General features: G+C 29.1%; 1 protein-coding gene across 7 annotated transcripts; it reads left to right on the forward strand.

The window, feature by feature from the left end:
* Nucleotides 1-490: 490 nt before the first annotated feature.
* Nucleotides 491-17,866, forward strand: LOC114128827 (dynamin). 7 transcript variants are annotated; one of them, XM_027993410.2, is made up of 19 exons: nucleotides 491-1,211; nucleotides 3,891-3,964; nucleotides 4,489-4,638; nucleotides 5,018-5,221; nucleotides 6,500-6,692; nucleotides 6,772-6,892; nucleotides 6,954-7,042; nucleotides 7,110-7,309; nucleotides 7,376-7,521; nucleotides 7,587-7,744; nucleotides 7,823-7,988; nucleotides 8,061-8,183; nucleotides 8,426-8,545; nucleotides 8,649-8,660; nucleotides 8,732-8,938; nucleotides 10,113-10,291; nucleotides 10,359-10,574; nucleotides 12,301-12,449; nucleotides 12,872-14,640. In XM_027993410.2, exons 1-18 carry the CDS (start codon nucleotides 1,048-1,050, stop codon nucleotides 12,410-12,412), a joined length of 2,634 nt encoding a protein of 877 aa, XP_027849211.2. In that variant the 5' UTR covers nucleotides 491-1,047; the 3' UTR covers nucleotides 12,413-12,449; nucleotides 12,872-14,640. The 7 variants fall into 7 exon arrangements, with proteins under 7 accessions (XP_027849211.2, XP_027849214.2, XP_027849215.2 ...); XM_027993409.2 differs by lacking the exon at nucleotides 5,018-5,221 and adding an exon at nucleotides 5,536-5,739 and having other exon boundaries at nucleotides 501-1,211; XM_027993413.2 differs by lacking the exon at nucleotides 8,649-8,660 and having other exon boundaries at nucleotides 494-1,211.
* Nucleotides 17,867-18,614: the final 748 nt, after the last annotated feature.

Genomic DNA, 18,614 nt, shown 5'->3' on the forward strand with positions numbered 1-18,614 from the left:
GATTGCAGCGGGACAAGAATTTTCTCGGTCGCCGATATCATGATACATATTGTATATTATGTAGTACGCGCGGAAATGCGGAACAGTGAAAAGGGAATCGATAAAGGGTCGCCGTCGTCGTCGCGCGTAAAGCATAACTTAGCGCGCGGCGGCTCGGTCGTCGGCGCGAGAGCTTTTTTCCTCCTCTTTGGCGCGGCGGCGGCGGCCGGTAGGCTGGCGGCGGGGCGTGGCGCGCACGTCCACCCGTTCGGACGCGCGACGCACCGGCGTGACAACCGCTGTTCGGCCGCCGCCGCCGCCGCCACGCAGGACCCGTTTTCGACACCCGTACCCGACGGACTCTTTTCCGAAACGTTTTGCTCTCTGGCCGATTTGCAGGGCGAAAACCGAGCCGTTGGCATTGCGAATCGCAGCCCGACCGTTCGCGCCGCGGCCGGACGACCCTACGCGGTCGACGGAGTCCGCGTGACCGCCGCCGACGGGGTTGTTGGAGCGGTCGAACTGGTTGAAGAGCGGCCAACGGTCGTTTCGGAACGTTTGGGCCGCCGCGCCACCGAGGTTCGTTTGAATTCGGGCGCGCTCGGACGCCGAACAGCGGCCCGTCGACCGGCAGTCGCGCTCGTACCCGGTCGGTGTCATTCGTCGGAATCCGAGCGAGCCGCCGCCGCCGCCGGAACGTTTGACTCTGTGATCGTATTGCCACTCGCCGCCGCCGCGCGCTCACACGCACACACACACACGCGCACACGCGCGCGCGCACACGCACCACAATCATCCGTATCCGTACGAACGATCGCTTCCGTCCGTATGTTTTGCTCCTGCTGCCGCCAGTGGTGACGTTTATTGTCCAGCGGACGGTGTGAGACGTGATTGTGCGTAGTGCGTGTGTCGTCACCGCCGCCGTGTCACCGTCGCAGGTGTATTACACACAGAGCAGTCCGCCGATCGTCCGTCGTCGTTTGCGCCCGACGTAGGACCGTTGTCGTCTCCGGTGAGACGCGTTCGCCCACACTTGGCTCTTCGTCGTCGTCATCGTCGTCCGCAACGATGGCCGGCAACATGGGTATGGAACAGTTGATACCCATCGTCAACAAACTCCAAGACGCGTTCACCCAGCTGGGCGTGCACATGCAGCTCGACCTACCCCAGATCGCGGTGGTCGGTGGTCAGAGCGCTGGTAAAAGTTCTGTGCTGGAGAACTTTGTGGGCAGGTAAATCAAAACAGCACTACCTACCTACCTATTTGTCCGGGCGTTTGACGACGAGCGAGAATATTACCTACGTGTTGTGCCCAACTGCTAAAACGTTATTATTTATTGTTGTTGTCCGATTTGTGCACGAACGTGTTTACTGTAAAACGTAGGGTGTCTTTTTGAGAAGGAAAAAAAAATAAAAATTACCGATGTTGGACGTGATTTTGTTTTACATCTCAATTCGTTGGTGGCTCCAAAATTTTCCCATTACTCTTGCGCAATAATCGGTAGCTTCATATGATTTCAAGCGATATCGAACCTACTTATTTGAAACAATAGTTTTTGGCCAATGTCGGTTTCATATTTACTCCTATATTTACACGCAGAATGTTTCCATCGTTATCATTTGCACTGTTTGTTTTATATTTTTATGCCTTTTACCTACCTACTTATAAATATTTTTGTTTAATACTCGTTCATTAAAAGTGAATGAGATCAAAATTAGATAAACATACTTTGTTAGCCATATGATTGGGATCTAATGAGTTATTATGATTCTATCATTTGGATGCTGAGCCGTAAGAATTAGGCAGGTACAAAATAAAATAAAATTTATAAACACCCCTAGTTATTCGAATGTAGCATACATAGTAAATGTGATAACTTATAATATAAGCATGTTATTATTGATGTAATATTTAATTCAATTACATAATATTTAGTGTATGATTATGACTTATGAACGTGACAATATGACAGTTGGGTATGGGTTCTTTTACATATTGATAGTAAATCAGTTTATGGTTGAATGTATAATAATATGTTTAATGTTGGTTGTTAAATATTGTTCAACATACATATATTTCAAACATCTCTATAGCTTAAACTCTAATTGATTATTTTTAATCTAAACTAATGAACATTTTGTATCTATTCAATTTGTTAGTAACCTTTATAGTAGGTACCTATTTTACCAGAGTAATAGTGTTCTGTAATTATTAATTTAAGTAGGTACATTTAATTATTTAATTGATAATTAATTTAACTTAATCTGTGATTATTATATAAAACAATGAATTAGAAGAGATTTTGATTAGAATAATTAAATTGCTGAATAACAGTAATAACACTAATTTATTTTTACTTTCAAAGTGTACAAATCTAGATGGTATAATTTTACTATAAGGCAATTTAAAGTTAAGATTATGAGCTATATTTTTCTATTTTCTGTACAAATATACGATTAAACAGTTAATGGCTTAAAACAACAAAATGATTATTGATTATAAGAGACGTGATGATAAACACATGTAAATTTTTTACTCTAAACACTTTAACAAAACACCTACTGACCATGTTAAAAAATAATATTAAATATATTAAATAATCAGTAAATTAATTTACATATAGGAAATAATGCATTTAAACAATTCCCATAAATATATTTTATTGATTAGATAAAAATATATATTATGAAAAGTAGTTCATTTTAAAATAAATTTTTTTGTTGTTTTTAAATATTTCAATAAAAGTTTTAATAACAGGTGTCATAAAAGGTTTATAGGTTTGTATAATTTCATTAGATGTCTGGATTAGACATATTTTCTAAAATTTTGACTATTTTGATGCCTAGGCATATTAGCTGTAAAGTGTTTTTGTTTTAATGTTTAATAAATAGTTAATAACTATTGGGTTCAATGCTTTATAATTTTAAATACATCAAATATTATGGTAGATACCTATATTATATTTTAGGTTGGTTTTTCATTATACCTATGTATAATCACTAATGTATTTCATTCATCCCCACCTACTTTACCTATTTACTAAAGAGAAATCTAGCAATAGATTTGATTCACAACTAGAAATTTTGCTCAATGGTTTTCTTTTATCTTATGAATTAAAATGGTGCTCCATATTTACTCATGTGTAACTTTTAAAATTAATTTGAACAATTCACTTTCTAATAGACACCTAGTTAAAATATTTAAAAAATTAGATACCTACATAAAGTTATTAGTAACTATTGATAAGAAAAAATAATTTAAACAATTTTATTTTTACTAGATACATATTATTAGGTAATATTAGAAATATGAAGTTTATGTGCTTTAGTACAAATTGATTATAGCTATGGCTTAAAATAATTTTAACTCAAATTCAAATATTTTTTTACTAAAAGTCAATTCGCTTTAATATAAAACAGCGTAAAATAAAAATGATTTTTTTGAATGAAAATTTATTTTGTTATTTGTTATAAGATAGAGATACACAATGTGGGTACTGCATTCTTCTAAGTTTTATGTATCCAATATCCATCCTTTTTTTTAAAAAAAAACATTTTTTAAGAATGATTTTTCGAGGATTTTTTTAAATCTGTAAGCCCTATCTCAAAAAAATGCAGTTTTATCTACAATGCTGTTCATTTATGGTTAGCTGTTCTCCACTGTATTCAAAATAAGCAAATATACCTACTCTATAGTAAAATAAAAGTCATTAAATACAATATGCATATCATAGTTTTGCCATCTTGGGTGTATACTTATTTAGTTAGATAAAATCTGAATAATGATTAACTAGTACTTTTGTTCAAAATGTAAACATACATAATGTTATTAGTTATTACAGCGTTAATGTTTATCCTTAGAAAATGTTTTATATTTTTGTTGTTTAACATATATTTTTATTTAATTTTAGAGATTTTCTTCCGAGAGGTTCTGGAATTGTAACTCGACGTCCTCTTATTCTTCAGTTGATTAATAGTTCATTGGGTAAGTTATATTGTATATTATGATGTAAAATGTTAAGATTTTACTGCATAACTGAGTTTACAATTTTAAGCAATAACATATTTTTTTAAATATTAATCGAATCAATTAGATAGCACTTCTTGCTATCAATAAGTTTGATATACTTATATAAAATACATTTTTTTTTATTAAAATAAACTTGAAAACTTGTACCCAATACTCACTTCGAGTCTATTCAATATAAACATTTTAATACATTTTTAATAAATTATGACCTTTTTAAGTACCATTTAACTTCTACTGCATCCCACTTATTAAAATCATTTATTTTTTGACATCATTAATAAAAACATTTATATTCATTTCTAACCTTCGTCATAGCTTGTAAAAATATATTTTTATTTGTTAAATAATTTAACTTAATATATTGATATAGGTATTCAATTTGTATTTTAAAATTATTTAAACCAAGGTTTAGTCTTAGTATCTAACTAATTTGGTACTTATGGTTATTCATTTTTCTAATTTAATTTTGCTTTTTATAGAATATGGAGAATTTCTTCATTGCAAAGGAAAAAAGTTTGCAGATTTTGATGAAATTAGACGTGAAATAGAAAGTGAAACTGATCGTATGACTGGATCTAATAAAGGAATTTCAAACATTCCAATAAATTTAAGGGTGTATTCTCCTAATGGTAAGTACAGTACATATAATACCCTATTTGTACCATTAAAAAATGTTCTATAAATTTATTAACAGAAATTTTATTTCATTTATTGTTGTATAATATAGAAACATAAAAATAAAAAAAAATAAGAAATTTATAGTTACACCTTTAATTTCTATAGATTTAATAGTTCATCAAATTTATTTTGATTCTTACGTACTCTATACTATGATTGTTGTATTATGATGATTGAAAAAAATGATATTCAGTAGACAATAGTATTATTTGATTTTTTTTTTTATAATTTCAAAACCGTTTTATTCAGTAATTTTAAAACTAATTTAAATATATTGTTTAAAAATCATACCATTTTATTATGGTTGTTATTTATAACGTCTGTAAACAGTTTTAAACATCACTTTGATCGACTTGCCTGGCTTGACAAAAGTACCAGTGGGTGATCAGCCAGCTGACATTGAACAACAAATCAAAGACATGCTGTTCCAATTTATCACAAAAGAAACTTGTCTTATACTGGCTGTTTCTCCAGCTAATGCCGATTTGGCTACTTCAGATGCCTTACAAATTGCAAAACAAGTTGACCCAGACGGTAAACGTTAATCGGCCAGTAGTCTGCTCGAAAACATTGCACCAAGTCATGCTATTAGCGATTTTGTCTATTTTTAGTTTTCTTTAGAATGTTCTTTGTACATTGCTTAAATGTTTTTTTTTTGTTTCTTTAAACCTTAAAAAAAGTTTTCCAATCTAATGATTTACTCCTGACTGAAGACTAAAACAGTACATAAAAATAATTATTAATAACTGGTTATAATTCAAGGTATAGGGCTAGGGAACAAGTCATACATTTTTCAACATTATTAGTTTTCGTGGCTGTTGTGTAGTTTTGCTAGTATTATTTTCTAGTGTTGAACCTGACCCTTGTTGATTTGCCTGGTATGACCAAAGTACCTGTTGGGGACCAACCTCCCGACATAGAGCATCAAATAAGATCAATGTTATTCACTTTTGTTAAACGAGATAATTGCCTGATTTTGGCTGTAACACCAGCTAACCAAGATTTGGCCAACAGTGATGCATTAAAAATTTCTAAAGAAGTGGACCCTGAAGGTAAGAAAATGATAATCTTTTTCCATCTACCAATATATATGTATTAATAAACTCTTTTAAATAATCAGTACCTACAATTTCAACATAATCAAAGTAAATTGATTATTTATAAGAAAAAGTATGAATGGCATAGAAAAAACTAAATGAACCCATTTAAAATATTATCATAAAAACAATCAAATTTTGTTTTATTTTATTCCTATATTGCTATGATGAGTTTTTGATATCTATTGTATTCTGTAGCAGGTTGTACACTTTATTTTGATATTTATTTATTTATAATTAATAGTCTTAAAACAATGAATAATTTGAATTTGAAATGCTGGTAACATTGCAATAAAAATTACTATTTTACTGTTAGATTCATTATGTCAAATTTTAAAATATTCGATTTTATAAGTTATCACACACGCTTATAAATATGATTATTTAGAAACGTATCGTGTATAGTAGTGAAACTGCATGCTATGTATAAAATAATAAATCCTACTTTTTTCCATTATTATCTTAGATGTATGCATATTTTTTTTCATTAATAATAAATAATTTACATTCACTATGATCTTCGAACCATTGTAATCATTTACCTATTTTAATTTGAATAAAGCATGTTCATATTTTACCAATAAATCTTTTATATATATAATTTAAAACTAAATATGTTGTTATTAAAATTAGTTTTTTGCACATTTTCCATATTGTCTCTGTATTTTAATTGTATACTATGTATAATTAAAACATATTTATTATAATTCCTTAGGTATGCGAACTATTGGTGTCATAACAAAATTGGATCTGATGGACGAAGGAACTGATGCTAGAGACATATTGGAGAATAAGCTTCTACCTCTCAGACGTGGTTACATTGGTGTAGTAAACAGAAGTCAGAAAGATATTGACGGCCGTAAAGATATCAAAGCTGCTTTGAGTGCAGAAAGAAAATTTTTCTTGGGGTAGATTGAATATTTTTTATTCTCCTTAAAATTTCAATTCAAAAAAGTTATATAAATAAATTATAATTTTGCTGTTTAGACACCCAGCTTACAGACACATGGCTGATAGACTTGGTACACCTTATTTGCAAAGAGTTTTGAATCAACAGCTCACAAACCATATTAGAGATACATTGCCAGGGCTTAGGGATAAATTACAAGTATACGTTATTTAATTTTTGTAAAGCTCATGATTACTAATTATTATATGATTATTTTTAGAAACAATTACTTACATTAGAAAAGGATGTCGAACAGTTTAAATATTTCAGGCCAGATGATCCAGCTATTAAAACTAAAGCAATGTTACAGTAAGTCGTTTAGAATCATTTAGTATTTAATCATACTCTATTAATTATTATTTTCTTATGAAATTAGAATGATTCAACAACTTCAATCTGATTTTGAACGCACAATTGAAGGTTCTGGGTCTGCTCAGATAAATACCAATGAACTATCTGGAGGTGCTAAAATTAATCGTTTGTTCCATGAACGTTTCCCATTTGAAATTGTGAAAATGGAAATTGATGAAAAAGAATTAAGAAGAGAAATAGCATTTGCCATCAGAAATATTCATGGTGTGTAATACATTAAGAAATAATTTTTAACATTCAGAAATAAGCACGTATATATATTTTTTATAGGTATAAGAGTGGGCTTATTTACACCTGATATGGCATTTGAAGCTATTGTGAAAAAACAAATTGCTAGATTGAAAGAACCATCATTGAAATGTACCGATCTCGTTGTGAATGAATTATCTAACGTAGTTAGAATTTGTACTGACAAGGTATGAACATATTATATTATATACATTTTTGATTTATGTAAAATTTATATTTTTTAATTTTATAGATGTCCAGGTATCCACGTTTACGAGAAGAAACCGAACGTATTATTACATCATATATTCGTAATCGTGAACAAATGTGTAAAGAACAGTTAATCTTATTGGTTGAATGTGAACTAGCCTATATGAACACAAACCATGAAGATTTTATTGGATTTGCAAAGTATATATCAATTTATTTTATTTCAACCATAATAAAAATTATTTAAAACTAATTTATTATGTAATATTGTACTTATAGTGCACAACAGTCATCTGATAACTCCAACAAAACTCACAAGCTTGGCAATCAAGTGATCCGTAAAGGATGGATGTGTATACATAATTTGGGCATTATGAAAGGTGGATCTAGAGATTATTGGTTTGTATTAATGTCTGAAAACATCTCGTGGTTCAAAGATGAAGAGGTAATGACTATCAATTAATTACACATTTTTTGTTAGGTATTTAATGAAAATAAATATTTGCTATTTTTAAAGGAAAGAGAAAAAAAATACATGTTACCATTAGATGGATTGAAAATCAAAGATGTTGAACAAGGTTTTATGTCACGTCGTCATACATTTGCACTATTTAATCCAGAAGGCCGTAATGTTTACAAGGTGAATTTTGAATTGAATTACGTATAATATTAAGCCTACTCTTCACTGGTCTTCATTTAATTTAAAATTTATATCATAGTAATTTTTAACTCTAAATATATTTTAATATAAATTAATTTACTATTATGATTTTTTTAATAACATTAACAATCATAAATTATTGTTATATTTTAATCTTTTCAAAAGATCAGTGGAGATTTGGTTCTTAACATTTTTTTAATTACATAAATATATATTTTTAGGACTATAAACAGCTTGAACTGAGTTGCGAAACACAAGATGATGTAGATTCTTGGAAAGCATCATTTTTACGTGCAGGTGTTTATCCAGAAAAGTCATCAGATGTATCCAATAGTGATGAGGTAAGATTTTATTTATTTAAATTTGACAATTATATATGCTTTTTAAATTTTTTAAATGATTAACTATTATTATTTTTTATCTATTTTTTCGCCTTTCGATCAGGATGGTCGTGAGGTTAGTGTCATTTTTAATTATTCATTAATATTTTATAACATATTTATCAATTTAACTTTTAACAATTATAGAGCAGTACAGAATCAACTACATCTATGGATCCAGTTTTGGAAAGACAGGTGGAGACTATTAGAAATCTAGTTGATTCATATATGAAAATTGTTACAAAATCTTGTCGTGATCTAGTCCCCAAAATCATTATGCATTTGATCATAAACAACTCAAAAGATTTTATTAATGGAGAATTATTAGCTCATCTATACGCATCTGGTGATCAGGTAATTTATGTATATTGCATATTCATGAATATTGATACTATTAAGATATATCAATACAGTATTATGTTGTATATTCATTGTCAGATAACTTGACTGAGAAGTGTCCAACATTCAACAAAACCTTATTTTGTGTTATTTCTAATTTTTCTATTTTTTTAACACTATGTATAAACAGACATATAACTATAAAAAAATCACTTAATTACTAAAAAGTAAAATGTACCTATTTATTTAACCCTTCATCAGTTGCAAATTATTTTAAGTAAATTTGGTGCTTTTTAATATTAAGTTATTTTTTAATATCAAGTGGATTAACAATGTATTGATTTTACAGCAGCTATACTAACCATATATTATGATAAGAAACTTAATTTTCTGGTTGTTATTATTTTAGGTAAAAAATTATATATCACACTTGATTGATAGAAAGTGTATAGTTAATATTCTCTATCATGAATCAGTAGTTATTTTAGGTTCTAAGTGGAGCATTTAATGTATTGTTCAATGGCATGTGTATTTATTTTTTTGTATAGAAACATGATTTTTAGTAGAAAAAAATGCTGTATTCTTCAAGTTTGAGAGTGGTTTCTGTTGTTTCTGAAAGCAAATTACGTTGGTTCTATTTAGAAGTCAAAATTGAAAATTAATAGTATTGTTCAAAATTATTAGGAATAAAAAACAGGATTTTTTTTGCAAAACCAGTTTTTGATAAGAACTTAATTGTTTCATATTGTAACTCAAAAATGAATAACTGTAAATAATTGACTATCCACCAAATGTTTATGCAAGACATGAAAAATGTTGACTTACTCAATCATGAATTACATTCAATTTCTACTGTATAGCAGAGTAGTTATCTAATTTTCCACTCTTTATCTGTGTTGTCTGCAATATTTTTAGGGAGGAAACTAGATTGAGAATTAAGGTGGTACTATACATATGTTATCTGATAAATATGAAGAGAATTTCATTCCTATTAATCTAGTCTCTTGTAATTTAACATTACAAAATTATGTTTTGTAAAATCAAAGTTAACATAACTTTAAATTTTCTATTAAAGTGAATTGATTATTATCTAACTAGTATAACTACTTATAAATAGTAATTTATTATTTATATTAAATAATTAATATATTTTAAGTCCATAAATCTAAATGTAAATTTTGTATTTAAGTCTCAAATGATGGAAGAAAGTGCAGAAGAGGCCGTAAAACGTGAAGAAATGATGCGTATGTACCAAGCATGTAAAGAAGCATTGAGAATTATTGGTGATGTTTCAATGGCTACTGTTACCACACCAGTTCCACCACCAGTCAAGAATGATTGGCTTGCATCTAGTCTTGATAACCCAAGGTAGATTTGTTAAATATTATTTGTGCATATTACAGTTCTTATTCTAAATTTTTTTATAATTGTTAAGGTTGTCTCCACCAAGCCCCGGTGGTGCTGGACGTAGAGGAGTACCTTCTAACCCAACACCTGCAAATGCTGCATCAAGAGCACCTCCACCACCTCCAGCTTCAGGAAGACCAGCTCCAGCTATACCTAATAGACCTGGACCTGAGCAAGGACGACAACCTCCTGCTCCACCTGGTCGGCCTGGTGGTCAAGGACTTCCTCCTCCTTTAATTCCTTCGTAAGTCGATTTGGGCATTTCATTGCTTTATACATTTATCATTACAGCTCATAGAAGTTCCTATAAATTGAATCTATTATAAAATAGCTCTGTTAATTAACATTTATGAAAATTAGTAATTATTTAGTGCGTAGCTAACTACTAGCTTTACTAACAATTATTAGCTAGTTAGCTATGTACTTAATGATAGTACTCACTAACATGTAGTTAGCTTGAGTCACTAACATTTAGTATAAAAGGCAGCAACGGCGACGGTGTGGTTTTTTTTACATTTCAGACGCCGTTAATATGTATTGTCGAGCATGTCTTCAGTGGCCGATTAAATCTGCAACTTCATTAATAATAATCACTATATTTATAACCAACTAACCTATACACATTAAATTGAAGCCAGAGTAAGCTAAACTTGGTCCATTGTTTGTTTCTTTTAATTTGATTGATTACTGATTAATAATAGTATCTTTTATTATTTTTTTTTTTGTTATATAAATTATTTACCTATATATATATTTATATATATTTGTTTTGTATTCGTTATGTTGGTTAATCTCATTGTCTAGGTTAGCACATCAGTATAATTAGGTAATTAGATGTTATTTACCTAGGTATGTTACCTAATATTTGTTAAATAATTCACAGTTTGTACGTCTAAGTATTAATTTTTATAATTTATAATAATTTCCTATATTAGGAATACTCACACAGTTACCCTTTAAAAATTATCATTGGTAGTGATTGTGGATTACATATATAAAATATTATTCAACTATTTTAAGATATATTGTCTACTATTTTATTTTTTTAGCTCATAATTAAAAAAAAATGTTAGACCATGTACATTGTTATTAATTTATTATAATTAAAACAATTTAAGAAGTGATATCTGGTTAGAAATTATTTAGTATATAAGCTCATCATTATATGTTTTCTAGTTACATAGTCAAGAAAAAGTTGAAGAATTTTCAGCTAGTTTCCATACATCAAAAAGTATAATTTCTCCATTTTTTATAATGTTAATAATGCTCTTAATTTACTTCAATCTAGAAATATTCAAACATAAAAATCAATTATTTGACCAACATTCCAATATCTCCAGAAACTAAATAGTAAATGATTAACATTTCAATATTATAATTTGAAAAATATCAGAATACTGTAATTTGTAAATTAAAAATAAAATAATTATAATGAATACAACCTATAATATAATTTAATACAGGAATTTAAAATGCATTTTTAATGTATTAATTCAAAATTGTTCTTGACTATGTATAAAACTAGATAATAAAATATTTTAGATAAACCAACTAATAACAAAATTTTATTTTTTCTAGACGTAGTTATAATTAAACGCACTTATATTAATGTTACTAAATTAAGCAATCAGCATATTACTCAACACTTTTAATCCAGTTAAAATTATTTATCATATATAATATATATAATACTTATATATATATATTTATATGTACATATATTTTATTATAATAAAAATTTATCAAAACAAATGCTTTTGCTGGTAAAAATATTGGTGTCAGTTTTATACTAATTTATTAATGTTATACCAATGGGTTTATGGTACAAATAGATTGTTGATATTTATTCAAATATTTTATTATATCTTATAAAAAATAATTATCTTGTATTAGAAATATCTGTAATTATAAAATAATGGCTATGCGCGAGTTATATATTCATATTATTATGATGGTATTGGCGATAATAGGCGAGGATCAATGCCACAAATACCGCAGCGTGTACAACAAGCGGTCGGCCAAGCTGTGGCACAAGTAGCTGTCAATGAGCTTACCAATGCTTTTGCCAACCGTTTCAAATAAGCTGTGTATTTCACTTACTAGATGTATACATGGCATGGTGAGTTTATTCAACATGTTTTCATGTCAAATTTAGCGTATTTTTTGTTAATATGTATTTCATTTGTCTTGCAATGCTTATTGAAAGATATATCAAAAGCTTATAAACCAAAGACAACAAAAATATTACAATCCTTTTTGTTTTTTCTATTTAATCTGATTAGTACATGTCACCTTATTATAAATGAAACATAATTAATATAATGTTTATTATGGATCATATGAATTGTCAAAGATTATATTATTCAGTCTATATTTTTAAGTATATTGCCCTTTTGTTTTTTACTTGGTTTAAAACCTGAAAATTTGTTCACTCATTTTATTATTGAAGACAAGTGAAAAACATAATATTATTGCTAATGATTATCGGAATTCAAAAACAAAGTAAATGTATGCAAACATCTTTTTGTTCTTTAATTTCAGCATGCGAAGAAAATGTCTAAACTTGATTTATCTTCTATTTAAGAAGCAGGCGAATGCCCAAAAAACAAGACATAACTTTTTTATTTAAAAATTAAAAAAAAATAATTTACTATAGATTTTATTATCTATCCTGCTTAGGTTAATTTATTTACAATGTTTAAAATATAGTCTAGATGTGATGTACGTATGAAATGTGATTCTTAGTAACTGAATGTTTACGCATAAACTCGATTTTTTCTTTTGTTATGTATATAAAATAATAATATTATTATTGAAGGCCTCGTTATTTATTAATATTTTAAGACAAAGAGGTCCTGTTATTGTTATTATAATTTATTATCATTCCATTTATTACATTTATCTATTTAATTTTAAGTGAAATTAGGGGTTTTCTGTTTTTTTTTTTCTAAAATGAATCCCTATAAACAATCACATTTTAAGTATGTAATATGTATTATGTAATCAGTTATTTTAATTATTGAGCGGCATTTATTTTTATAAAGTCGAAAAGGTTATATTTTTATTGTCAGTATCCAAGAATGAAGTTATTTAAAATTAATTCATATATTGTTAATTATTTAGTTACCAGAGTTCCTGAAGTTAAATACAGAGACTAGTGTAATTATAATAAGTAATAACGAATGGAAATTAATATAGTGAAAAACAATTTTATTCAATGCAATGGTATATTATACATTTATTTGTTGATAAATTACTTTTAGACTTGGCAAATTAATAATCTTAAAATTCTTAAATATTTTCAGTTAAAAAAAGATAATATATTATAACTAACTTAACTATATCCTACCTAATTTGCAATATATTTGGCTTTGCACTTCTGAATCCATAGTGTGATTACTTTACAATATGATAGTATATTGTATTATAAAGAGTAATAATTGGATGTTGTTTAAAATAAAAACTTATATTAAACATATTTTATGTCATCGTTATTGAAAAAAATTGTTAAGTCTTTTCAATTGTATTAGACAAAGAAAAAAAGACTTTGAAACTTTTATATAATAAGATAATCATTAAGTGTATGTTACAGAATAGGCATTTTTAGGTTATATATTCTGATTGTATTGTTAAGTCAATTACTTTTTTGATGAAATACGACATAAATAGTTGTTTTGTGTTTCTAGTAATTTGATTGCTTTTTAATATTAAAATAATCATTTAAGCGATTTTTGTGAGCGAGCTAAAACCACAGTCGTCCACTTAACTTTCGTGCAATTTAGTAGCTTGCATAACATAATATTCATACACGTGGGAAACTTCCTACCCTCTATGTAATGTTACCATCACAATACTTTTTTGTAATACGATCTTTCATAAATGTTGTTAAAATAAATTCTTTAAATTACTGCTGTCATTATCACATCATAACAAGACTGAACAATTGCAATTAGACTATAAGGTCAATTCACAATTCTCTGTCACTCTGCGAATTCAAAAAGATTTATTGAACTGTACCGATACCTTGCAGAGAGTAACCCGAAATTGAAACCTATCCTAAATTTGAAACGTCTAAGATCGTTTTATACTGTATTTACACGTCGATACGTGTAAAATTCCTTTTATGGTTTTTTTTTCTAATGGTGCCCACACATTGTAGTGGTGGTGATGGTGGCGGTTGTGCTAAAAGGAGTTGGGAGTCCGGACACAATTTTACCGCCACCGCCGAGACAATTAAAATTTTACCACCACCGCTGCAGTGTGTGGGGACCTGAATACTGTAACATATATATATATATATAACAAAATATTCTACTCAAAATAAATTCACCCATTGCCGACCATTGATACCTATTTAAAAGTTTCAAGTTATGTTATCGATATTCGGCGACTTAGGGTCGATTTTAATGTATTTAATTTTATTCGCAATAACAATAATAAAGTGGTTCTTGAATATTGCCCTACAGTGAATGACCTGTGTTTTAGCTCCAACTCATAACGATTGGCTTTAATATTATGTAATAATAATAATAATAACGCTCATTAAATATTAACCATGATATTTACTTTACCATCGATTTAAATTTAAATTAATAATATTGTTATCTCTGAATATTATATATACGAGACACTTGCAAAAGAAAAATGATGTACCTTAGACAAACGTGTCAGATTGTAGCAATAAATGAAAAAAAAAAGAAAAGAAAAATTGTACGTTAAACGCATTATACAATATTATTATACATTAAAAATTTGTAGTGTAATGTATTAATCAAGCACAGAAAACAAAGAAATGCTTTTTGATTCACCGATTATTGTGAACATAACAATATTATTATAAAAAACAATTGAATTAATTATACGATATTGTTATTAAAAATAACCGATAAAAAAATACAAAAAAAAACTTGTTGAAATTTTTCGGTGTGGGCCTCTTCGGCCTATACTCACAGCAGTAACCTATATCTGTGTACAGTGTATTCAATGATAAAGATAACTAAATATTTCGAACGCATAACCTTAAATTTTATTTGGTTTTTTTAATGTAGACGATTTTTTAGATAGTAGTAAACTATGTCAGTTGCTTTATAAAATAAAATATAGTTCAAATTTTAACTCAAAAAGTGGTAAAGAAGAGGGATGCGATTGAAAACTATTTTATTTTATTTTAAAAAGGTCAAAAATAGTGTAATAAGTCTTTTACGTATTAACAAAGGTCATGCTTTTGAAATATTTTGGCTTACCTTTATCGTGGTTTATTACAATCTCTCATTTTGAGGTATTTTCATTGTTCTTTCCATTTCATCTTTCTTACTAATATCCTATACAACGTATTATCACTCATTACAATAACAATAGTAATAATAATAATTATTCTAATATTAACACATAATTATTTGCTTTTTGCACGCTACATAAATGGGTATATAATTGCATTCGCCTTGGGTCGCGCTGTTTCAACAATGCATTGTTTCAAATGATGGCGTAAGTAGTAAGCACTAGGTGTAATGGCGCGTTACTATTAAAAAAAGATGCGCATCCTGTATTTAAGTCGGTTATTTATGATAAACATCCTTCGAAGTATCTGATTACTTTTAAATTCATTCAGATGTAGGTACAGTGTCTAGCGATCCTGGCCCTTTTTAGAAGGTCCTTAGGAAGTTTCGGAAACTCCTCCGGTTATATTTCAAATTGAACCTATATAAGAAACTGCATTATAATATACGGACCGATTACTAGTAATACTATCAGTAGTCTCTATGTTTTTTGATTAGATTTCGTTTGTATAAAAATTAAATTAAATTTGTTGCTTAAACGCGTCGCGGTGGTGCACCTCGCTCCCGTTTGTTAAACCGACAAATTAGTGGATTCTTCGTGCGTATAATAATACATTGGAATTAGTCTTTCCTAGTGATAGGCGATCCCTACAGTTATCAGAAGGATAACACTAGGGCATGGATTTTAATGTGTTAAAAATTCAAAAGTTCATTTATATACGACATATAAGAGCTTTAAAATTTTTTATTTTTTACTATACAATAGAATTATTTGTTATTTAATGAATTTAATGAACATATTTTATGAAAAAAAAAAAAAAAATGAAATGGCCCTTTTTGAATAGTGAATTTATAAAATTGACATCTGTATATAATATCGACCGATGGTCGTGTTACGATCATTAAGTTAAATCCGAGATTCGTTATTTTAAAATCAGTAAAACTATACGTGATATCATTGATTATAAATACTATTAGTATTTATAATCAATGGTGATGTGCTGAAAGACTAACAATTAAAAAAATACATGTTTTCATAGGTACTTAAAATATGTCGTTTTGAATTGTTCGGTCATGCACCTGGAAAAATATTAAATATGACATCAAAGTAAAAATGTTTTAAAAATAATTCGTTAGAATAGTATGTAGATTGTAGGTACTTGAAATATATTTTTAGCTTGGAAAGCATCGCGTTGTCGGGCAATCAAAAAAAAAAAAAAAAAAATGCAAATACAAATACAAATACATTGAAATCCTAGCCCTGTATAGTGATCAACGCCATCACCACTACGTTTAAATGGCTTATAGATCATGATTCATGATCTATGCCATACCCGCGATGTGAATTTCAGCGTAGGCGCGCGGTTAACCGCTAAAGTTATTCCCGTCTCCCACCTCTTAAACGTATTTTTGTTAATTTTATTTATTTTTAAATCACGTTTTGTTTTGTTTTATGCTATATTTTGTCTTTACTATTATTATTTTTGTTTTTAGGCGACCTGTTAATTTAGTAGCCGCTCCGCGTATGCAAAATCGACTGCACTTTCAACGGAATTAATAATGTAATATTATTATTGTTTGTACATCGGTTTGCGCTCCCCTTCGGCTTTTCGTCGTTGAGTTACCGACGTGTACAACTATATTGATTATTATTATCATTATTACTATTATTATTATTATTATTATATCCTGTTCGTTTTCTCCCTACATCACTACCAATAATAATATGATTTTATTATTTTTTTTGGAGAAGACAGGATACGACTGCGTTATATCGTATTATAGTATACCAATGATATATTGTGTCGTGAAAAAGAAAAATGCAATAACGAACGAAATCGTATTTCCCATTTCCGGTTCCTACGTATATTGTACAATCTCCTATATGTTATTATATTATAATTATTGTGCTCACATATGACATATTTATGTTTATTATCTGATGACGACGACGACGACGATCGTGTTTTGTGTGTTTTTATACAATTCATTCTCCTGTATACACACATGCGGATGCGCTATTAACTCACGAGTTACGGTTTCCGTGAACTCGAGATGATCGTCGTGAACACAAATATGTGTACATATAACATTATATAATATTATACGTGCGTGAAGAGTTTATACCTACTTTTTATATTTTGCTTTTTAATATTGATATAAAATATATATACTGTAAAAAACCATTTTTATTACTATGTATGTAAACATTTTTTACCGTTATATACTTATTTATGTTATAAATGTTTTTTTATTATTATTTTTATTTTTATTTTTTTTTTTTTTTGATACTCAACTCCGAATTCCTTTTTAAACCTTACCCGCCCGCAAGTCGTCCAAGTAAATTTGGTGAGATGCGTATTATTATGTTTATTCTTTACCTACTCATTTACTTAAAAATCGACCAAAAATTAAACTGATATAAATGAGTATATATTATAAATAGTATATTAACTAAAGCTAATTCTGTTGGCGTTGCTAACGACAAACTAAATTGTAACAATTTGCGTTACAGAAAATAAAATAGTTATTCTAATTGGATATAATTTTTAAACCTGTATTTTTTAATTTTTCTGAACAACTCAAATGGCCGTGTCAAAAGTTCATTGCAGTTTGGCGGAATTCAAGAAGGGTTAAATCCACAAGTTTTTAATTTGTCACAGACAACGCGCTGTTCTGGATTAACCAACATTTTATAATTTTAAAATAATAGCACTAAGGTATTTCAGTTTAATAACCGCGGTGTAGCGTATAGATAAATTTAATCTTCTATAACGCGTTCAGACATGAACATGTTTTTTTAACTTTGTATTTTGAATCTTTTATACTAGGTACGTTAATTTGACAAATCACAAATTCACTAATAGTTGTATCTCTCTCGATCCGCATAACAATTTATACGTTAATAGAATTTGATAAAAATACTAAAAATATAAATGATTGTTGTGCAATCATCAAGTAACAGTAGTTATATTATACTCGATTAGTCCGCGATGTTTTTAAGTTGG

The sequence above is a fragment of the Aphis gossypii genome, chromosome 1, assembly GCF_020184175.1.
Source record: "Aphis gossypii isolate Hap1 chromosome 1, ASM2018417v2, whole genome shotgun sequence".
NCBI classification, from domain to species: domain Eukaryota; kingdom Metazoa; phylum Arthropoda; class Insecta; order Hemiptera; family Aphididae; genus Aphis; species Aphis gossypii.